The sequence below is a fragment of the Hemitrygon akajei genome, chromosome 6 (assembly GCF_048418815.1).
Source record: "Hemitrygon akajei chromosome 6, sHemAka1.3, whole genome shotgun sequence".
Taxonomy (NCBI): domain Eukaryota; kingdom Metazoa; phylum Chordata; class Chondrichthyes; order Myliobatiformes; family Dasyatidae; genus Hemitrygon; species Hemitrygon akajei.
The window spans coordinates 136325-160863 of NC_133129.1; the positions used below are offsets into that span (position 1 = coordinate 136325).

The window sequence follows — 24539 nt, forward strand, 5'->3', positions numbered from 1 at the left end:
CACGCCACCACAAAGAAGAGGGCGCTCTCCACAACTGACCTATAGAACATCTTCAGCATCTCACTACAGACAGTGAATGACGCCAACCTTCTAAGGAAGTACAGTCGACTCTGTGCCTTCCTGCACAAGGCATCTGTGTTGGCAGTCCAGTCTAGCTTCTCGTCTAACTGTACTCCCAGATACTTGTAGGTCTTAACCTGCTCCACACATTCTCCATTAATGATCACTGGCTCCATATGAGGCCTAGATCTCCTAAAGTCCACCACCATCTCCTTGGTCTTGGTGACATTGAGACGCAGGTAGTTTGAGTTGCACCATATCACAAAGTCCTGTATCAGTTTCCTATACTCCTCCTCCTGTCCATTCCTGACACACCCCACTATGGCCGTGTCATCAGCGAACTTCTGCACATGGCAGGACTCCGAGTTATATCGGAAGTCTGATGTGTACAGGGTGAACAGGACCGGAGAGAGTACAGTTCCCTGCGGCGCTCCTGTGCTGCTGACCACCGTGTCAGACCTACAGTCTCCCAACCGCACATACTGAGGTCTATCTGTCAAGTAGTCCACTATTCAATCCACCATGTGAGAGTCTACTCCCATCTGCGTTAGTTTGTGCCTTAAGATCTTGGGCTGGATGGTGTTAAAGGCACTAGAGAAGTCAAGGAATGTAATCCTCACAGCACAACTGACCCCATCTAGGTGAGAGAGTGATTTGTGCAGCAGATACGTGATAGCATCCTCCACTCCCACCTTCTCCTTATACGCAAACTGAAGAGGATCCTGGGCGTGCCTGGTTTGTGGCCTCAGATTCTGTATTATCAGCCGCTCCATGGTCTTCATCACGTGCGACGTCAAGGCAACAGGTCTGAAGTCATTCAACTCCTTTGGTTGTGGTTTCTTTGGTACCGGGACAATACAGGATGTTTTCCACTGTCTGGGTACTCTTCTCTGCTCCAGGCTCATGTTGAAGATGCGCTGTAGTGGTTCTCCCAGCTCAGTCGCACAGGCCCTCAGTAATCGTGGGGAAACTCCATCCGGTCCAGCCGCCTTGCTGGTACAGATCTTCCTCAGTTGACCTTCCACCTGTGCAGCCGTAATCCTGGGCGTGGGCAAGGTCTCCTGTGAGGGAAGTAAGCCTGGTGTGGATTTCTGCGGTGAGGATGAGATTGAGCTGTCGAACCTGTTGAAGAAGTTGTTCAGCTGGTTCGCTTTCTCCACATCTCCACTTATAAGAAACAGTTAGATAGGTTTTTACATAGTAAGGGAGTTAAGAGTTATGGGGAAAAGGCAGGTAGATGGAGCTGAGTTTACGGACAGATCAGCCATGATCTTATTGAATGGCGGGGCAGGCTCGATGCGCCGGATGGCCGAATCCTGCTCCTATTTCTTATCTTCTTATAGATCAATGTGACAGGTTGAGCCCTGTAATCGTGTCCTGTCTGCCTCCTCCCCCTGACATTCTGCAGAATCACAATCGGGATTAGGATAATTTCACCGGCTTGTGTTTTGTGCAGCAGTACATTGCAATCATCATCATCGGTATGTGCTGTGTTGTGTGATGTGGGCAATCACAGTCTCTTAACCATGATGAACACACACAAAATGCTGGAGGAACTCAGCAGGCCAGGCAGCATCTCTGGAGAAGAGTAAACAGCTGACGTTTCAGGCTGACCCCTTCATCAGGACTCACACCCTGCAGAACAGGCCCTTTCATGAGTTCTGATGCAGAGTCTCAGCACAAAACATCGACTGTTTACTCAATTCTGGTGGGAGGAATGTTTGAAATTCTGAGATTGATGTGACTGTTGGGCTGTAGTTTATTTTGCTCTCCTTCAGTTTCTGTTTTCTTTCTTCTGCTGATTGGTGGGTTGGGGTTCTAGAGGGACGATGTATTGTTTTTTGTGTGAGGGAGGGGTTAGGGATTGGTGTCTGATGTTCCTGTTGCTGATTGGTGGGTTGAGGTTCTAGAGGGACAATGTATTGTTTTTTGTGTGAGGGAGGGGTTAGGGATTGGTGTCTGATGCTCCTTTTGACTTTTCTGTGTGGGTGATCTGTGTGGGGAGAGGGTGTTGGGTTTGGTGCTGTCAGCATTGTATTTTTTGAGAGGGAGGGGTTTGGATTCTTGGGGCTTTTGATCTTCTGACGATTGTCTTCCAGGTGGGCGATCTGTTGGCTTTTGTGCGAGGGAGGGAGGTGCAGGGGTTTGAGGTTCATGAGATTTTTCTTTTTCCTTTTCGTGTGTGTGTATTGATGATTTTTCATGTAGGGATATTGACGTCTTTTCTTGTAACGAATCCCATGGTTTTTCTGGATATCATGGTTATCTGGAGAAGATGAATATCAGAGTTGTATTCTACATGCAAACTTTGGCAATAAAATGAACCTTTGATCCTTTCCCCATAGACGCTGCCCGACCTGTTGAGTTCCTCCAGTATTTTGTGTGTGTTGCTCTGGATTTCCAGCAACGGCAGATTTTCTCCTGTTTATGTCCATGATTGTTCTTGGCAATTTTTCTACAAAAGTGGTTTCCATCGCCTTCTTCTGAGCAGTGTCTGTACAGGATGGGTGAGCCCAGCCATTATCAATACTCTTCAGAGATTGTCTGCCTGGTGTCAATGGTCGCATAACCAGAATTTGTGATCTGCACCAGCTGCTCATACGACCATCCACAACCATATCCCATGGATTCATGTGACCTGATCGGGGGCTAAGCAGGGGTTACACCTTTCCCAAGGGTAAAGTGAAGGCTAGCGGAGGGTAGGAGTGTCTTACACCTCCTTTGGTAAAGACGTATCTTCACCCTGACACCCTGTTATACATTGCAATACATATTAATTTAAAACTGTAAATTTCAATAAGAAATATATACCTACATGTATAATTTTAAATTAAATAAGTAGCACAAAAAGAGGGAAAAATAGGGAAAAAAGTGAGCTGGTCCTCACTTTTCTGATTGTCCACTCAGAAATCCGACGGCAGAAAGGAAGAAGCTCCTCCTGAAACGTTGAGTGTGCATCTTCTCTGGGAAGCTTCCTGATCCTCCGTTAGAACTCCACTCATTCCTCCCAGGCTCAGGCAAGGCCCCGCCTGGGGGCCCGTTGAAGGTCTGGGGGCCACCCTGTGTGAGGGACCGTCTGAGATGGAGATGTGGTGGGGAAATGGAACTCATCACCAGCTGAGGCTGGGAGTGGCCGATATAACATTCATCCCCGGAGTCTGGACACAGAATACAATAGGTGCTGGAGGTTCTGACCCGTCCATGAACACTGCAGAAGATGCTGAGATGGTGTGGGAGAGAGCAGAGGCCTCTGTGGACGTGCTGGAGTCCGGAGTGGGTTGGGGACAGGCCCCTCCCATCGGTGCTGCCTTCCTCTTTTGCTCAGTGCTGCCCCCCAGTGTTCACTTAGTGAGAGACAAGCTGGACCAGGACAATATCAATAGACAATAGACAGTAGGTGCAGGAGTAGGCCATTCTACCCTTTGAGCCAGCACTGCCATACAATATGATCATGGCTGATCATCCACAATAAGTACCCCGTTCCTGCCTTCTTCCCATATCCCTTGACTCCGCTATCTTTAGGAGCTCTATCTAACTCTTTCTTGAAAGCATCCAGAGAATTGGCCTCCACTGCCTTCTGAGGCAGAGCTTTCCATAGTTCCACAACTCTCTGGGTGAAAACGTTTTTCCTCAACTCTGTTCTAAATGCCTACCCCTTAATCTTAAACTGTGGCCTCTGGTTCTGGATTCCCCCAACATCAGGAATCTGTTTGCTGCCTCTAGTGTGTCCAATCCCTTAATAATCTCCAAACACGAGGAAATCTATCTGTAGATGCTGGAAATTCAAACAACACACACAAAATGCTGGTGGAATGCAGCAGGCCAGGCAGCATCTATACGGAGAAGCACTGTCAACGTTTCGGGCTGAGACCCTTCGTCAGGCTGCACTCCCTCAATAGTATGAATGTCCTTCCTCAAATTTAGAGACCAAAACTGAACACAATACTCCAGGTGTGGTCTCACCAGGGCCCTGTACAACTGCAGAAGGTCCTCTTTGTTCCTATACTCAACTCCCCTTGTTATGAAGGCCAACATGCCATTAACTTTCTTCACTGCCTGCTGTACCTGCATGCTTACTTTCAGTGACTGATGAACAAGGACACCTAGGTCTCATTGTACTTCCCCTTTTCCTAACTTGACACCATTCAGATAGTAATCTGCCTTCCTGTTCTTGCCACCAAAGTGGATAAACGCACATTTATCCACACTAAACTGCATCTGCTATGCATCTGCCCACTCACCCAACCTGTCCAAGTCACCTTGCATTCTCCTAACATCCTCCTCATTTTCACACTACTACCCAGCTTTGTGCCATCTGCAAATTTGCTAATGTTACTTTTAATCCCTTCATCTAAATCATTAATGTATATTGTAAATAGCTGCGGTCCCAGCACCAAGCCTTGCGGTACCCCACTAGTCACTGCCTGCCATTCTGAAAAGGACCTGTTAATCCCTACTCTTTGTTTCCTTTCTGCCAACCAATTTTCTATCCATGTGAGTACCCTACCCCCAATACCATGTGCTTTAATATTGCCCACTAATTTCCTGTGTGGGACCTTATCAAAGACTTTCTGAAAGCCCAGGTACACTACATCCACTGGCTCTCCCTTGTCCATTTTCATGGTTACATCCTCAAAAAATTCCAGAAGATTAGTCTTTTCTTTCTTTTTCAATCTTTTTATTAATATCAACATGATAAGATTAGTACATAGATATTGGGATTACAAACTTACAAAATTAAAATGAACATAAAAGGATACACAAGCAATAAGTACAATATAGTTAAGTCTTCCCAAATCATGAATGATACAAATGTCATATAAACGAAACAAAAAAACTAAGTAATTCATGTTGGAAAAAAAACAGAAAAGAGAAAAAGAAAAAAAATATTAATACCCTAAGAAAAACTAAACTAACAAACTAACCACTAACTATTAAGAAAAAAAAGGAAAGAAGTTTATAGTATCTATAAAAAAAATTACAAAACCATCAGTGTCCCCAACTCTGATCCTCTCAACATATATATAATCAAAACTGGAAAAACCGGAACAGCGTCAAATTACATCATGTGAAAATATTGAATAAATGGCCTCCAAATCTTTTCAAATTTAATAGAAGGGTCATATACGACACTTCTAATTTTCTCCAAATTTAGACATAACATAGTTTGAGAAAACCAATGAAATATGGTAGGGGGATTAATTTCTTTCCATTTCAACAAAATAGATCTTCTAGCCATTAATGTAAGAAATGCAATCATCCGACAAGCAGAAGAAGATAAATAGATTGACGCCATCATTGGTAAACCAAAGATTGCAGTAATAGGATGAGGTTGTAAATCAATGTTCAATACCATGGAAATAATATCGAAAATGTCTTTCCAATATTTTTTCAAAAGTGGACATGACCAAAACATATGAGTTAAAGAAGCTATCTCAGAATGACATCTGTCACATATAGGATTTATATGGGAATAAAAATGAGCCAATTTATCCTTGGACATATGAGCCCTGTGCACAACTTTAAACTGTATCAATGAATGTTCAGCACATATAGAGGATAAATTAACTAATTGAAGAATTTTATCCCAATTCTCAATAGGGATAGTAAAGTTAAGTCATCTTTCCCAATCATTTTTAATCTTATAGAAGGCCTCTGTATGTATTTTCATAATTATATTGTAAACATTTGATATTAGACCTTTCTGAAAAGGATTTAGTTCTAAAAATTTCTCCAAAATACCTGAAGAATCAAGATTTGGAAAGGTAGGAAGTACAGTGTTTAAGAAATTCCTAATCTGTAAATATCTAAAAAAATGAGATCTGGGCAAATTATATTTATTAGATAATTGTTCAAAAGACATAAAACAATTATCCAAAAATAAATCAGAAAATCATAGTATTCCTTTAGTCTTCCAAGCTGAATAAGCTTGGTCCATAATAGAAGGATGAAAAAATAAATTGGATACAATAGGAATAGCTAAAACAAATTGATTCAACCCAAAAAATTTCCGAAATTGAAACCATATACGTAAAGTGTGTTTGACTCTCGGAATGTCAGTTCGTTTATGCAATTTAGAAAGAGCAAAGGGAAGAGAAGTCCCTAAAATAGAACCCAATGAAAATCCTTGTACAGATTTAGTTTCCAGATTTACCCAATGAGGGCTAGGAGATAAATCCCAATCCCTTAACAAACATTTCAAATATCAAATATTAATTGTCTAATAATAAAATCTAAAATTAGGCAATGCCAATCCACCTTCCTTCCTTGCCTTCTGTAAATATCTTTTACCTAATCTAGGATTTTTGTTCTGCCATATATATATGAGGACATTTTTGAATCAACATTGTCAAAAAAGGATTTCGGAATAAAAATTGGTACCGCTTGAAATATATATATAAGAACTTGGGTAAAATAATCATCTTAATAGCATTAATCCGACCTATCAGAGATAAAGACAATGGTGACCATTTAGCGAACAAACATTTAATCTGATCAATTAAGGGTAAAAAATTAACCTTGAATAACTCCTTATGATTTTTTGTAATTTTAATCCCTAAGTATATAAAAAAGTCATTAACTAATTTAAAAGGTAAATTTCCATAAATTGGAACCTGTCTATTTAAGGGGAACAATTCACTCTTATTAAGATTCAATTTATACCCGGAAAAATTACTAAACTGAAGATTAGTCAAGCACGATTTCCCCTTCATAAATCCATGCTGACTTGGACCGATGGTGTTACTGCTATCCAAATGTGCTGTTATTTCATCTTTTATAATTGACTCCAGCATCTTCCCAACCACTGATGTCAGGCTACCTGGTCTATAATTCCGTTTTCTCTCTCCCTCCTTTCTTAAAAAGTGGGATAACATTAGCTATCCTCCAATCCTCAGGAACTGATCCTGAATCTATAGAACATTGGAAAATGATTACCAATGCTTCCACGATTTCTAGAGCCACCTCCTTAAGTACCCTGGGATGCAGACCATCAGGCCCTGGGGATTTATCGGCCTTCAGTCCCATCAGTCTACTCAACACCATTTTCTGCCTAATGTGAATTTCCTTCAGTTCCTCCGTTACCCTAGGTCCTCTGGCCACTATTACTTCTGGGAGATTGTCTGTGTTCTCCCTAGTGAAGACAGATCCAAAGTACCTGTTCAACTCGTCTGCCGTTTCCTTGTTCCCCATAATAAATTCACCAGTTTCTGCCTTAAAGGGCCCAACTTTGATCTTAACTAATTTTTTTCCTCTTCACATACCTAAAGAAGCTTTTACTATCCTCCTTTATATTCTTTGCTAGCTTACCTTCGTACCTCATCTTTTCTCCCCATATTGCCTTTTTTGTTATCTTCTGTTGCTCTTTAAAAGTTTCTCAATCCTCTGGCTTCTCCCTCATCTTTGCTATGTTATACTTCTTCTCTTTTATTTTTATACTGCCCTTGACTTCCCTTGTCAGCCACGGTTGCCCCCTACTCCCCTTAGAATCTTTCTTCCTCTTTGGAATGAACCGATCCTGCACCTTCTGAATTATTCCCAGAAATACCTGCCATTGTTGTTCCACTGTCATCCCTGCGAGAGTATCCTTCCAGTCAACTTTGGCCAGCTCCTCCCTCATGGATCCATAGTCCCCTTCCTTCAACTGTAATACTGACACTTCCGATTTTCCCTTCTCCCTCTCAAATTGTAGATTAAAACTTATCATATTATGGTCACTAGCTCCTAATGGCTCCTTTACCTTGAGTTCCCTTATCAAATCCGGTTCATTACATAATACTAGATCCAGAATTGCCTTCTCCCTGGTAGGCTCCAGTACAAGCTGCTCTAAGAATCCATCTCGGAGGCACTCCACAAACTCCCTTTCTTGGGGTCCAGTACCATCCTGATTCTCCCAGTCTACCTGCATGTTGAAATCCCCCATTACAATCGTTGTATTACCTTTCCGACATGCTAATTTTAGCTCTTGATTCAACTTGCACCCCATATCCAGGCTAACATTTGGGGGCCTGTAGATAACTCCCATTAGGGTCTTTCTGCCCGTACAATTTCTCAGTTCTATCCATACTGACTCTACATCTCCTGATTCTATGTCACCCCTCGCAAGGGACTGAATTTCATTCCTCACCAGCAGAGCCACCCCACCCCCTCTGCCCACCTGTCTGTCTTTTCGATAGGATGTATACCCTTGAATATTCATTTCCCAGCCCTGGTCCTCTTGCAGCCATGTCTCTGTTATTCCTACAACATCATACTTGCCAATTTCCAACTGAGCCTCAAGCTCATCCACTTTATTTCTTATACTTTGTGCATTCATATATAATACTTTTAATCCATTACTCCTCTTGCTTCTCACACCGATCCCTATTGCACTTGGCCGTACACTCCAATCCCTTCCTGAGCTTTCTGCCCCTTTAATTCTGATGTCTTTCTTAACTTTTCTTATTCTCTCTTTCCCTTTAACTCCATCCTTGTATTTCCAGTTTGTCTCCCCCCTCCCCCCCACTTATTAGTTTAAACACACCCATGTAACAATGGCAAACCTGCCTGCCAGAATGCTGGTCCCCTACCTGTTAAGGTGCAACCCATCCCTTTTGTACAATTCATCCTTACCCCAAAACAGATCCCAGTGGTCTGAGAATCTAAAACCCTGCTTGCCACACCAGCTCCTCAGCCACACATTGAGATCCCATATCTCCCTGTTCCTGCCCTCACCAGCACGAGGAACTGGAAGCAAACTGGAGATAACCACCCTGGAGGTCCTGCTTTTCAGCCTTCTTCCGAGTTCTCTGAAGTCACGTTGCAGTATTTCTTTCCTCTTCTTCCCGATGTCATTTGTGCCGACATGCACTACCACTTCCGGCTGTTCACCTTTACCCTTGAGGATGCTCTGCAATCGGTCCGTGATGTCCTGGATCCTGGCTCCAGGGAGGCAACACACCATCCTTAAATCCCGCCTGTTGCCACAGAAACCCCTTTCTGTACCTCTCACTATGGAGTCCTCTACTACCACGGCTCTGCCTGTCGTCCATCTCTTCGGCTTGGCTTCAGTTTTTGACTTGCAGACCTGTCCACCTCTAAGACTAGCAGTGCCTTCTGTCCCGACAGCTTCCAAGAGAGTGAACCTGTTTTCAGGAACCACATCCCCCGGGGTCTCCTGTACTCCAAGCATCCATCCCTTCCTCATCGTCGCCCCCCTCTCTCTTCTGGTATCTTCGGTGTTACAATCTCACTGTAGGTCCTGTCCAGAAAACTCTCGTTTTCCCGGATGAACCCGAGGTCATCCAGTTGCCTCTCCAGTGCCCCAACACGGTCCTTCGGGAGCTGAACCTGGACACACTTTCCACAGTTGCAGCAGCCGGAGGCACCAACAGTGTCGCTGACCTCCCACATCAGGCAAGCATCACACTGAATCAGTTTACCTGTCATCTCTTCACCACCTCTCACCCTCTCCAACTGTGGCGTAGTCACTTCCCTCAGCCTCCTCGCTGAAGGCTCTCGAGCTAAAGATTCGCACTTCCCTCGACAAGGCTGCTTATATCCAATCTACAGTCCAGCTCCAAGCCAGACCACTCAGGAACTTGGGCTATATTATGTCTTTTTGTGACTGTATGCTTTTCTGAGATCGTAACGATGTGTACTGTGTGCTGTTGCTACTCTGCTTTACACCTTCTCCCTGGAGGAACGCTGTTTTGTTTTGCTGTATGCACGTGTGGCTGATTGACAATTAAACTTGAACTTGAATGTGGCGACGGGTTCTTTTCCGGGTCTGATCTACAGTCAGATCTCACTCGGGGACAGACAGATAAACCCGGGAGTGGGGGTTGATTAGAGCAAGGATAATGGTAGCAGGCTTCACCCCACCCACACCTAAAACCCTCCCCATACCCTGCAGAATGTGTCAATGGTTTCTTACCTGGTCTGACCTGCAGCTGGATCTCACTCTGGATCACATGGATATATGGGGGATTGACGTAGGATGAATCATCATGATTCCTGTTCCAGAACTCAGCCAGACACAGGTAGCTGTGACTGTCCTCCACTCTCAGCTGCTTTATCCTGATCCAGGCATTTCCCAGCTCTGGGTCCCTGACGAGCTCGTACCGAGTCACTCCGTTTTCCGTTGCCCACGATCCATTTCGATAATGCCTGAAGGTGACGATGTGTCGGTAGGGATCCTTCCTCATCCACATCACCGTGTGTGCGGTGAGGTTCTGCTGAGGCCGTGTGAACACACAGGGTAACGTGGCCGAAGCTCCCTCGGTTCCAGTCATCACAGAGACACTCTCATTGGGAGCTGAGGGAAGGACAGGTGCCAGAATAAATCAGTTAACCCTCAGCAAAAACGTTTAACACTGACAAAATTTCCAGCCTACAAAATAATAGAAACTCCCCACAGCACCCTCCTGAATAAAAACACAACCCATCTGTGTCTCACTAATTGCAAACCATTCAAACAAGAGAAACCCTTTAGAACATAAAACAGTCCCATCGGGCAGGAGGTAGAGAAGCCTAAATCTCACACCACCACGTTCAGGAACAGCTAATTCCCTTCAACCATTCAGTTGTTGAACTAACTGACACCAACACTAATCAGTGGAGTGTAACAACACTAATCAGTACAGTATTAGAACACTAATCAGTACAGTCTAACAACACCAATCAGTACAGTCTAACAACACCAAGCTGTACAGTATAACAACACCAATCAGTACAGTGTAACAACAAAAATCACAGCAGTGTAACAACACTTGGCACAAAAGTATAACAACACTAATCACTACAGTGCAACAACACAAATCACTACAGTATAACAACACTAATCAGTACAGGTAACAACACAAATCACTACAGTATAGCAACACTAATCAGTACACGTAACAACACAAATCACTACAGTATAACAACACTAATCAGTACAGGTAACAACACAAATCACTACAGTATAACAACACTAATCAGTACAGGTAACAACACAAATCACTACAGTATAACAACACCAATCACTACAGTGTAACAAGATGAATCAGTACATTCTAACACAGTACAGGGGACACAACAGCAGAGTGCAGAATAAAGTGTGACAGTTTCTGAGAAAGTTCAGTGCGGGCAGGCAGTGAGGTGCAGGGCCATAATGAAGTGGGTTGCCACGGTAGCACAGCCATTAGCGTGACACTATGACAGCTCGGGGTGTTAGAGTTCAGAGTTCAATTCCTGCACCGTCTGTGAGGAGTTTGTACGTTCTCCCTGTGACCGTGTGGGTTTCCTCCAGGTGCTCCGGTTTCCTCCCACAGTCTAAGGATGGACCGGCTCGTCGGTTAATTGGTCATTGTAAATCGTCGTGGGTTCAATAGGTGGGTTTCTGGGTGGGGTGGCTCGTTGGGTCGGAAGGGCCTGTTCCGTGCTGTATCTCTAAATGAATAAACAAATAAATAATGAGGTGGAGAGTCCATCTTATCGTACTGGGGGACCACTCCGTAGTTATAACTGTAGGATAAAAGCTGTCCTTCACCCTGGTGGTCCGTGCATCCAGGCTGTTGTATCTTCTGCCCAGTGGGAGAGGGCCGAAGAGAGAATGTCCAGGGTGGATGGGAGGGTCTCTGATTTTGCAGTCTGTTTCACAGAGACGGTGAGAAGTGTAGACAGAATCCATGGTGGGGGGCTGGCTTCTGTCTTGATCCATGTCACAGGTTGAGCCCTGTAATCGTGTCCTGTCTACCTCCTCCCCCTGACATTCTGCAGAATCACAATCGGGATTAGGATAATTTCACCGGCTTGTGTTTTGTGTGGCAGTACATTGCAATCATCATCATCGGTGTGTGATGTGGGCAATCACAGTCTCTTAACCATGATGAACACACACAAAATGCTGGAGGAACTCAGCAGGCCAGGCAGCATCTCTGGAGAAGAGTAAACAGCTGACGTTTCAGGCTGACCCCTTCATCAGGACTCACACCGTGCAGAACAGGCCCTTTCATGAGTTCTGATGCAGAGTCTCAGCACAAAACATCAACTGTTTACTCAATTCTGGTGGGAGGAATGTTTGAAATTCTGAGATTGATGTGACTGTTGGGCTGTAGTTTATTTTGCTCTCCTTCAGTTTCTGTTTTCTTTCTTGATGCTGATTGGTGGGTTGGGGTTCTAGAGGGACGATGTATTGTTTTTTGTGTGAGGGAGGGGTTAGGGATTGGTGTCTGATGTTCCTGTTGACCTTTCTGTGTGGGGAGAGGGTATTGGATTTGGTGCTGTCGGCACTGTATTTTTTGAGAGGGAGGGGTTTGGGGTCTTGGGGCTTTTGATCTTCTGACGATCATCTTCCAGGTAAGCAATCTGTTGGCTTTTGTGTGAGGGAGGGAGGTGGGGGGTGGGGGGTTTGAGGTTTGCGAGATTCTTCCATTTCCTCTTCATGTGGGGGTATTGATGTCTATTCTTGTAATGAATCCCATGGTTTTTCTGGATATCATGGCCATCTGGAGAAGGTGAATATCAGAGTTGTATTCTACATGCAAACTTGGACAATAAAATGAAACTTTGATCCTTTCCCCATAAACACTGCCCGACCTGTTGAGTTCCTCCAGTATTTTGTGTGTGTTGCTCTGGATTTCCAGCAACGGCAGATTTTCTCAAGTTTATGACCATGGTTGTTCTTGGTAATTTTTCTACAGAAGTGGTTTCCATCACCTTCTTCTGAGCAGTGTCTGTACAGGACAGGTGATGCCAGCCATTATCAATACTCTTCAGAGATTGTCTGCCTGGTGTCAGTGGTCGCATAATCAGAATTTGTGATCTGCACCAGCTGCTTGTACGACCATCCGCCACCTGCTCCCATGGATTCACGTGACCCTGATCAGGGGCTAAGCAGGGGCTACACCTTGCCTAAGGGTAAAGTGAAGACTAGCAGAGGGAAGGAGTGTCTTTAGTAAAGACATATCGTCACCCTGCCACCCTGTTATACATTGCAATACATATTAATCAAAAAACTATAAATTTCAGTAAGAAATGTATACCTACATGTAGAATTTTAAATTAAATAAGTAGCACAAAAAGAGGGAAAAATAAGAAACAAAGTGAGCTGGTCCTCACTTTTCTGATTGTCCACTCAGAAATCCGACGGCAGAAAGGAAGAAGTTCTTCCTGAACCGTTGAGTGTGTGTCTTCTCTGGGAAGCTTCCTGATCCTCCGTTAGAACTCCACTCATTTCTCCCAGGCTCAGACAAAGCCCCACCAGGGGGCCCACTGAAGGTCTGGGGGCCACCCTGTGTGAAGGACCGTCTGAGATGGAGATGTGGTGGGGAAATGGAACTCATCACCATCTGAGGCTGGGAGTGGCCGACATAATGTTCATCCCCGGAGTCTGGACACAGAATACAATGGGTGCTGGAGGTTCTGACCCATCCCTGAACACTGCAGAAGATGCCGAGATGGTGTGGGAGAGAGCAGAGGCCTCTGTGGACGTGCTGGAGTCCGTAGTGGGTTGGGGACAGGCCCCTCCCATCGGTGCTGCCTTCCTCTTTTGCTCAGTGCTGCCCCCCAGTGTTCACTTAGTGAGAGACAAGCTGGACCAGGACAATATCCAATCTACCATCCAGCTCCAAGCCAGACCACTCAGGAACTTGGGCTATATTATGTCTTTTTGTGACTGTATGCTTTTCTGCGATCGTAACGATGTGTACTGTGTGCTGTTGCTACTCTGCTTTACACCTTGTCCCTGGAGGAACGCTGTTTTGTTTTGCTGTATGCACGTGTGGCTGATTGACAATTAAACTTGAACTTGAATGTGGCGACGGGTTCTTTTCCGGGTCTGATCTACAGTCAGATCTCACTCGGTGACAGACAGATAAACACGGGGGTGGGGGTTGATTAGAGAAAGGATAATGTTAGCAGGCTTCACCCCACCCACCCCTAAAACTCTCCCCATGCCCTGCAGAATGTGTCAATGGTTTCTTACCTGGTCTGACCTGCAGCTGGATCTCACTCTGGATCACATGGATAAATGGGGATTTGACGTAGGATGAATCATCATGATTCCTTTCCCTGAATGCAGCCAGACACAGGTAGCTGTGACTGTCCTCCACTCTCAGCTGCTTTATCCTGATCCAGGCATTTCCCAGCTCTGGGTCCTCGACGAGCTCGTACCGAGTCACTCTGTTTTCCGCTGCCCACAATCCAGTTCGAATACGCCTGAAGGTGACGATGCGTCGGTAGGGATCCTTCCTCATCCACGTCACTGTGTGTGCGGTGAGGCTCTGCGGAGGTCGTGTGAACACACAGGGTAACATGGCCGAAGCTCCCTCGGTTCCAGTCATCACAGAGACACTCTCACTGGGAGCTGAGGGAAGGACAGCTGCCAGAATAAATCGGTTAACCCTCAGCAAAAACGTTTAACACTGACAAAATTTCCAGCCTGTAAAATAACAGAAACTTCCACAGCACCCTCCTGAATAAAAACACAACCCATCTGTGTCCTACTCATTAAAAACCATTCAAAAAAGAGAAACTGTTTAGAACATAAATCAGTCCCATTGGGCAGGAGATAGAGAAGCTTAAATCTCACACCACCACGTTCAGGAACAGCTAATTCCCTTCAACTATTCAGTTGTTGAACCAACTGACACCAACACTAATCAGTGGAGTGTAACAACACTAATCAGTACAGTAGAACAAACACTAGATGCTACAGGATAACAACACTAATCAGTACAGGTAACAACACAAATCACTACAGTATAACAACACTAATCAGTACAGGTAACAACACTAATCACTACAGTGTAACAACATGAATCAGTACATTCTAACACAGTACAGGGGACACAACAGCAGAGTGCAGAATAAAGTGTGACAGTTACTGAGAAAGTTCAGTGCGGGCAGGCAGTGAGGTGCAGGGCCATAATGAAGTGGGTTGCCACGGTAGCACAGCCGTTAGCGTGACCCTATGACAGCTCGGGGTGTCGGAGTTCAGAGTTCAATTCCTGCACCGTCTGTAAGGAGTTTGTACGTTCTCCCTGTGACCGCGTGGGTTTCCTCCGGGTGCTCCGGTTTCCTCCCACAGTCTAAGGATGGACCGGCTCGTCGGTTAATTGGCCATTGTAAATCGTCGTGGGTTCAATAGGTGGGTTTCTGGGTGGTGTGGTTCGTTGGGTCGGAAGGGCCTGTTCCGTGCTGTATCTCTAAATGAATAAACAAATAAATAATGAGGTGGAGAGTCCATCTTATCGTACTGGGGGACCACTCCGTAGTTATAACTGTAGGATAAAAGCTGTCCTTCAGCCTGGTGGTCCGTGCATCCAGGCTGTTGTACCTTCTGCCCAGTGGGAGAGGGCCAAAGAGAGAATGTCCAGGGTGGATGGGAGGGTCTCTGATTTTGCAGTCTGTTTCACAGAGATGGTGAGAAGTGTAGACAGAATCCATGGAGGGGGCTGGCTTCTGTCTTGATCAATGTGACAGTTTGAGCCCTGTAATCGTGTCCTGTCTGCCTCCTCCCCCTGACATTCTGCAGAATCACAATCGGGATTAGGATAATTTCACCGGCTTGTGTTTTGTGCAGCAGTACATTGCAATCATCATCATCGGTATGTGCTGTGTTGTGTGATGTGGGCAATCACAGTCTCTTAACCATGATGAACACACACAAAATGCTGGAGGAACTCAGCAGGCCAGGCAGCATCTCTGGAGAAGAGTAAACAGCTGACGTTTCAGGCTGACCTCTTCATCAGGACTCACACCCTGCAGAACAGGCCCTTTCATGAGTTCTGATGCAGAGTCTCAGCACAAAACATCGACTGTTTACTCAATTCTGGCGGGAGGAATGTTTGAAATTCTGAGATTGATGTGACTGTTGGGCTGTAGTTTATTTTGCTCTCCTTCAGTTTCTGTTTTCTTTCTTGTTGCTGATTGGTGGGTTGGGGTTCTAGAGGGATGATGTATTGTTTTTTGTGTGAGGGAGGGGTTAGGGATTGGTGTCTGATGTTCCTGTTGCCGATTGGTGGGTTGGGGTTCTAGAGGGACGATGTATTGTTTTTTGTGTGAGGAAGGGGTTAGGGATTGGTGTCTGATGTTCCTGTTGCTGATTGGTGGGTTGGGGTTCTAGAGTGACGATGTATTGTTTTTTGTGTGAGGGAGGGGTTAGGGATTGGTGTCTGATGTTCCTGTTGCCGATTGGTGGGTTGGGGTTGTAGAGGGACGATGTATTGTTTTTTGTGTGAGGGAGGGGTTAGGGATTGGTGTCTGATGTTCCTGTTGCCGATTGGTGGGTTGGGGTTCTAGAGGGACGATGTATTGTTTTTTGTGTGAGGAAGGGGTTAGGGATTGGTGTCTGATGTTCCTGTTGCCGATTGGTGGGTTGGGGTTCTAGAGGGACGATGTATTGTTTTTTGTGTGAGGAAGGGGTTAGGGATTGGTGTCTGATGTTCCTGTTGCCGATTGGTGGGTTGGGGTTCTAGAGTGACGATGTATTGTTTTTTGTGTGAGGGAGGGGTTAGGGATTGGTGTCTGATGTTCCTGTTGACCTTTCTGTGTGGGGAGAGGGTGTTGGATTTGGTGCTGTCGGCACTGTATTTTTTGAGAGGGAGGGGTTTGGGGTCTTGGGGCTTTTGATCTTCTGACGATCATCTTCCAGGTAAGCAATCTGTTGGCTTTTGTGTGAGGGAGGGAGGTGGGGGGTGGGGGGTTTGAGGTTTGCGAGATTCTTCCATTTCCTCTTCATGTGGGGGTATTGATGTCTATTCTTGTAATGAATCCCATGGTTTTTCTGGATATCATGGCCATCTGGAGAAGGTGAATATCAGAGTTGTATTCTACATGCAAACTTGGACAATAAAATGAACCTTTGATCCTTTCCCCATAAACACTGCCCGACCTGTTGAGTTCCTCCAGTATTTTGTGTGTGTTGCTCTGGATTTCCAGCAACGGCAGATTTTCTCAAGTTTATGACCATGGTTGTTCTTGGTAATTTTTCTACAGAAGTGGTTTCCATCACCTTCTTCTGAGCAGTGTCTGTACAGGACAGGTGATGCCAGCCATTATCAATACTCTTCAGAGATTGTCTGCCTGGTGTCAGTGGTCGCATAATCAGAACTTGTGATCTGCACCAGCTGCTTGTACGACCATCCACCACCTGCTCCCATGGATTCACGTGACCCTGATCAGGGGCTAAGCAGGGGCTACACCTTGCCTAAGGGTAAAGTGAAGACTAGCAGAGGGAAGGAGTGTCTTTAGTAAAGACATATCGTCACCCTGCCACCCTGTTATACATTGCAATACATATTAATCAAAAAACTATAAATTTCAGTAAGAAATGTATACCTACATGTAGAATTTTAAATTAAATAAGTAGCACAAAAAGAGGGAAAAATAAGAAACAAAGTGAGCTGGTCCTCACTTTTCTGATTGTCCACTCAGAAATCCGATGGCAGAAAGGAAGAAGTTCTTCCTGAACCGTTGAGTGTGTGTCTTCTCTGGGAAGCTTCCTGATCCTCCGTTAGAACTCCACTCATTTCTCCCAGGCTCAGACAAAGCCCCACCAGGGGGCCCATTGAAGGTCTGGGGCCACCCTGTGTGAAGGACTGTCTGAGATGGAGATGTGGTGGGAAAATGGAACTCATCACCAGCTGAGGCTGGGAGTGGCTGACATAATGTTCATCCCCGGAGTCTGGACACAGAATACAATGGGTGCTGGAGGTTCTGACCCATCCCTGAACACTGCAGAAGATGCCGAGATGGTGTGGGAGAGAGCAGAGGCCTCTGTGGACGTGCTGGAGTCTGTTGTGGGTTGGGGACAGGCCCCTCCCATCAGTGCTGCCTTCCTCTTTTGCTCAGTGCTGCCCCCCAGTGTTCACTTAGTGAGAGACAAGCTGGACCAGGACAATATCCAATCTACCATCCAGCTCCAAGCCAGACCACTCAGGAACTTGGGCTATATTATGTCTTTTTGTGACTGTATGCTTTTCTGCGATTGTAACGATGTGTACTGTGTGCTGTTGCTACTCTGCTTTACACCTTGTCCCTGGAGGAACGCTGTTTTGTTTTGCTGTATGCACGTGTGGCTGATTGACAATTAAACTTGAACTTGAATGTGGCGACGGGTTCTTTTCCGGGTCTGATCTACAGTCAGATCTCACTCGGAGACAGACAGATAAACACGGGGGTGGGGTTGATTAGAGAAAGGATAATGGTAGCAGGCTTCACCCCACCCACCCCTAAAACCCTCCCCATGCCCTGCAGAAAATGTCAATGGTTTCTTACCTGGTCTGACCTGCAGCTGGATCTCACTCTGGATCACATGGATAAATGGGGGTTTGACGTAGGATGAATCATCATGCTCGCTTTTCCTGAACTCAGCCAGACACAGGTAGCTGTGACTGTCCGACACTCTCAGCTGCTTTATCCTGATCCAGGCATTTCCCAGCTCTGGGTCCCTGATGAGCTCGTACCGAGTCACTCCGTTTTCTGCTGCCCACGATCCAATTTCATTACGCCTGAAGGTGACGATGCGTTGGTAGGGATCCTTCCTCATCCACGTCACTGTGTGTGCGGTGAGGAGTCTCTGCCGAGGCCGTGTGAACACACAGGGTAACGTGGCCGAAGCTCCCTCGGTTCCAGTCATCACAGAGACACTCTCACTGGGAGCTGAGGGAAGGACAGGTGCCAGAATAAATCGGTTAACCCTCAGCAAAAACGTTTAACACTGACAAAATTTCCAGCCTGTAAAATAACAGAAACTTCCACAGCACCCTCCTGAATAAAAACACAACCCATCTGTGTCCTACTCATTAAAAACCATTCAAAAAAGAGAAACTGTTTAGAACATAAATCAGTCCCATTGGGCAGGAGATAGAGAAGCTTAAATCTCACACCACCACGTTCAGGAACAGCTAATTCCCTTCAACCATTCAGTTGTTGAACCAATTGACACCAACACTAATCAGTGGAGTGTAACAACAGTAATCAGTACAGTAGAACAAACACTAGATGCTACAGTATAACAACACTAATCAGTACAGGTAACAACACAAATCACTACAGTATAACAACACTAATCAGTACAGTATAACAACACTAATCACTACAGTGTAACAACATGAATCAGTACATTCTAACACAGTACAGGGGACACAACAGCAAAGTGCAGAATAAAGTGTGACAGTTTCTGAGAAAGTTCAGTGCGGGCAGGCAGTGAGGTGCAGGGCCATAATGAAGTGGGTTGCCACGGTAGCACAGCCATTAGCGTGACACTATGACAGCTCGGGGTGTTAGAGTTCAGAGTTCAATTCCTGCACCGTCTGTAAGGAGTTTGTACGTTCTCCCTGTGACCGCGTGGGTTTCCTCCGGGTGCTCCGGTTTCCTCCCACAGTCTAAGGATGGACCGGCTCGTCGGTTAATTGGTCATTGTAAATCGTCGTGGGTTCAATAGGTGGGTTTCTGGGTGGTGTGGCTCGTTGGGTCGGAAGGGCCTGTTCCGTGCTGTATCTCTAAATGAATAAACAAATAAATAATGAGGTGGAAAGTCCATCTTATCGTACTGGGGGACCACTCCATAGTTATAATTGTAGGATAAAAGCTGTCCTTCAGCCTGGTGGTCCGTGCATCCAGGCTGTTGTACCTTCTGCCCAGTGGGAGCGGGCCGAAGAGAGAATGTCCAGGGTGGATGGGAGGGTCTCTGATTTTGCAGTCTGTTTCACAGAGACGGTGAGAAGTGTAGACAGAATCCATGGAGGGGGCTGGCTTCTGTCTTGATCAATGTGACAGGTTGAGCCCTGTAATCGTGTCCTGTCTGCCTCCTCCCCCTGACATTCTGCAGAATCACAATCGGGATTAGGATAATTTCACCGGCTTGTGTTTTGTGCAGCAGTACATTGCAATCATCATCATCGGTATGTGCTGTGTTGTGTGATGTGGGCAATCACAGTCTCTTAACCATGATGAACACACACAAAATGCTGGTGGAACTCAGCAGGCCAGGCAGCATCTCTGGAGAAGAGTAAACAGCTGACGTTTCAGGCTGACCCCTTCATCAGGACTCACACCCTGCAGAACAGGCCCTTTCATGAGTTCTGATGCAGAGTCTCAGCACAAAACATCGACTGTTTACTCAATTCTGGCGGGAGGAATGTTTGAAATTCTGAGATTGATGTGACTGTTGGGCTGTAGTTTATTTTGCTCTCCTTCAGTTTCTGTTTTCTTTCTTGTTGCTGATTGGTGGGTTGGGGTTCTAGAGGGACGATGTATTGTTTTTTGTGTAAGGGAGGGGTTAGGGATTGTTGTCTGATGTTCCTGTTGCCGATTGGTGGGTTGGGGTTCTAGAGGGACGATGTATTGTTTTTTGTGTGAGGGAGGGGTTAGGGATTGGTGTCTGATGTTCCTGTTGCTGATTGGTGGGTTGGGGTTCTAGAGGGACGATGTATTGTTTTTTGTGTGAGGGAGGGGTTAGGGATTGGTGTTTGATGTTCCTGTTGCTGATTGGTGGGTTGGGGTTCTAGGGGGACGATGTATTGTTTTTTGTGTGAGGGAGGGGTTAGGGATTGGTGTCTGATATTCTTGTTGCCGATTGGTGGGGTTCCAGAGCGACGATGTATTGTTTTTTGTGTGAGGGAGGGGTTAGGGATTGGTGTCTGATGTTCCTGTTGCTGATTGGTGGGTTGGGGTTACAGAGGGACGATGTATTGTTTTTTGTGCAAGGGAGGGGTTAGGGATTGGTGTCTGATGTTCCTGTTGCTGATTGGTGGGTTGGGGTTACAGAGGGACGATGTATTGTTTTTTGTGTGAGGGAGGGGTTAGGGATTGGTGTCTGATGTTCCTGTTGACTGTTCTGTGTGGGTGATCTGTGTGGGGAGAGGGTGTTGGGTTTGGTGCTGTCAGCACTGTATTTTTTGAGAGGGAGGGGTTTGGGGGCTTGGGGCTTTTGATCTTCTGACGATCGTCTTCCAGGTGAGCAATCTGTTGGCTTTTGTGCGAGGTAGGGAGGTTGGGGGTGGAGGGTTTGATGTTTGCGAGATTCTTCCATTTCCTCTTCATGTGGGGGTATTGATGTCTATTCTTGTAACGAATCCCATGGTTGTTCTGGATACCATGGTTATCTGGAGAAGGTGAATATCAAAGTTGTATTGTTACGTACCCCGTAACTGGGTCACTTACCAGCAAAGATAGAGAGGTCCGTTGAATTCTGATGGTACTATTTTTAAACGTTTTTATTTATAAAGAGGCACAAAAGTAAGGTTAATACAAACATTCAGATAATATACGTCATCAATACTCAATCTAAAGCGCGGGTCTAGTAATAATCAACAATAAGAAGTAGTTCTATCGTTTGTCTAGGGGTAAAACTATTGTCCGATGGAAATATCAAAGTCTCTGGAGTTCATGCAGGCTTTTAGCCTTCCGGGGACCGCTGGGTTTCACGTGTGGAGACAGAGAGAATTTTTGGTGAGAAAATAACTTGCCAGCCTTTTGGACTCAAATCGTTGAATCGGGAACGTGGGTTCCCCGTTGTCAGTTCGAAGTCCTTTTCGGTGTTATCAGCCACTCTTTCCCCAGGCTAGGGGAACCGAATCACACGTGGCTTCCGAATAGCTTCCCGTCATCACGGGAGCGATGAGCGATGGTGTCTCCTTCTGGTGCGTCGCTGGGATACTGCCTCCTGCAGTCTCCTTTTTATCTTGACTTGCAGAGTTGTAGATGTCAATCAATACAATTAATACAATAATTAATTGATACAATCCCCACCCCACATTGCCCGAGGGTGTCCATGTCCCTGATATCTGGCACGTAGTATAGAGTCGCAATTCACACAGGTGTCTCTAAGAACAATGGTCAAATCCGTTGCATTGTCTCTCATTTCCTGGGTCCAAGACCCGAATTAATAGCGATCTTGCGATTCTCAGGAAGGAGGGGGCTGGTATCATAACAGTATTCTACATGCAAACTTGGACAATAAAATGAACCTTTGATCCTTTCCCCATAGACGCTGCCCGACCTGCTGAGTTCCTCCAGTATTTTGTGTGTGTTGCTCTGGATTTCCAGCAACGGCAGATTTTCTCCTGTTTATGACCATGATTGTTCTTGGTAGTTTTTCTGCAGAGGTGGTTTCCCATCGCCTTCTTCTGAGCAGTGTCTGTACTGAGCCCAGCCATTATCAATACTCTTCAGAGATTGTCTGCCTTGTGTCGGTGGTCGCATAACCAGAATTTGTGATCTGCACCAGCTGCTTGTACGACCATTCACCACCTGATCCCATGGATTCATGTGACCTGATCGGGGGCTAAACAGGGGTTACACCTCGCCCAAGGGTAAAGTGAAGGCTAGTGGAGGGTAGGAGTGTCTTACACCTCCTTTGGTAAAGGCGTATCTTCACCCTGCCACCCTGTTATACATTGCAATACATATTAATCAAAAACACTGTAAATTTCAGTAAGAAATATATACCTACATGTATAATTTTAAATTAAATAAGTAGCACAAAAAGAGGGGAAAAAAGGAAACAAAGTGAGCTGGTCCTCACTTTTCTGGTTGTCCACTCAGAAATCTGACGGCAGAAAGGAAGAAGCTCTTCCTGAAACATTGAGTGTGTGTCTTCTCTGGGAAGCTTCCTGATCCTCCGTTAGAACTCCACTCATTCCTCCCAGGCTCAGGCAAGGCCCCGCCTGGGGGCCCGTTGAAGGTCTGGGGGCCACCCTGTGTGAGGGACCGTCTGAGATGGAGATATGGTGGGGAAATGGAACTCATCACCAGCTGAGGCTGGGAGTGGCCGATATAACATTCATCCCCGGAGTCTGGACACAGAATACAATGGGTGCTGGAGGTTCTGACCCATCCCTGAACACAGCAGAAGATGCCGAGATGGTGTGGGAGAGAGCAGAGGCCTCTGTGGACGTGCTGGAGTCCGGAGTGGGTTGGGGACAGGCCCCTCCCATCGGTGCTGCCTTCCTCTTTTGCTCAGTGCTGCCCCCCAGTGTTCACTTAGTGAGAGACAAGCTGGACCAGGACAATATCCAATCTACCATCCAGCTCCAAGCCAGACCACTCAGGAACTTGGGCTATATTATGTCTTTTTGTGACTGTATGCTTTTCTGCGATCGTAACGATGTGTACTGTGTGCTGTTGCTACTCTGCTTTACACCTTGTCCCTGGAGGAACGCTGTTTTGTTTTGCTGTATGCATGTGTGGCTGATTGACAATTAAACTTGAACTTGAATGTGGCGACGGGTTCTTTTCCGGGTCTGATCTACAGTCAGATCTCACTCGGTGACAGACAGATAAACACGGGGGTGGGGGTTGATTAGAGAAAGGATAATGTTAGCAGGCTTCACCCCACCCACCCCTAAAACCCTCCCCATGCCCTGCAGAGTGTGTCAATGATTTCTTACCTGGTCTGACCTGCAGCTGGATCTCACTCTGGATCACATGGATATACGGGGGATTGATGTTGGATGAATCATCATGCTCGCTTTTCCTGAACTCAGCCAGACACAGGTAGCTGTGACTGTCCTCCACTCTCAGCTGCTTTATCCTGATCCAGGCGTTTCCCAGCTCTGGGTCCCCGACGAGCTCGTACCGAGTCACTCCACTTTCCGCTGCCCATGATCCATTTCGAATACGCCTGAAGGTGACGATGTGTCGGTAGGGATCCTTCCTCATCCACGTCACCGTGTGTGCGGTGAGGCTCTGCGGAGGCCGTGTGAACACACAGGGTAATGTGGTCGAAGCTCCCTCGGTTCCAGTCATCACTGAGACACTCTCACTGGGAGCTGAGGGAAGGACAGGTGCCAGAATAAATCAGTTAACCCTCAGCAAAAACGTATAACACTGACAAAATTTCCAGCCAACAAAATAATAGAAACTCCCCACAGCACCCTCCTGAATGAAAACACACCCAAATGTGTCTCACTAATTGCAAAGCATTCCGACAAGAAAATATCTTCAGAACAGAAAACAGTCCCATTGGGCAGGAGGTAGAGAAGCCTAAATCTCACACCACCACGTTCAGGAACAGCTAATTCCCTTCAACCATTCAGTTGTTGAACCAACTGACACCAACACTAATCAGTGGAGTGTAACAACACTAATGAGTACAGTATAACAACACTGATCAGTACAGTGTAACAACTCTAGTCAGAAAAGTGCAACAATACTAATCACTGCAGTGTAACAACACTACCCATTACAGTGTAACGACACCAGTAGATACAGTCACAGCATGTGTCACTACAGTGTGACAACCCAATCACTACAATGTAACAACACTGATCAGTACACTGTAACAACATCAGTCAGTACTGTGTAACAACTCTAGTCACTGTACTGTAACAACACTAATCACTACAGAGTAACAATACTAATCAATACAGTATACCAATAATAATCAGTCCTGTGTAATACTTACTGTACTGAAAGTGTTCAACAGCCTGAGCTGGTGTGTTTGACCGGAAATTCTACAGTGAACCCTCTCCAGTGTAATACTTACTGTACTGAAAGTGTTCAATACCCTT

At 45.8% G+C, this 24539-nt stretch overlaps 1 protein-coding gene across 2 annotated transcripts in view; it reads right to left on the minus strand.

Annotated features, from left to right (window-relative positions):
* LOC140728674 (uncharacterized) overlaps positions 1–23739 on the minus strand; it is a 65644-nt gene extending 41905 nt beyond the window's left edge. Inside the window, exon 1 of one of the 2 annotated variants that reach the window (XM_073047636.1) lies at positions 23418–23739. In XM_073047636.1, the coding sequence (XP_072903737.1) occupies positions 23418–23688 (271 nt within the window). In that variant the 5' untranslated portion in view covers positions 23689–23739. Of the gene's footprint in view, positions 1–9973; positions 10317–23417 lie in introns of those variants that run through there. The other variant, XM_073047635.1, reaches the window with a different exon arrangement.
* Between the last annotated feature and the right edge of the window lie 800 nt (positions 23740–24539).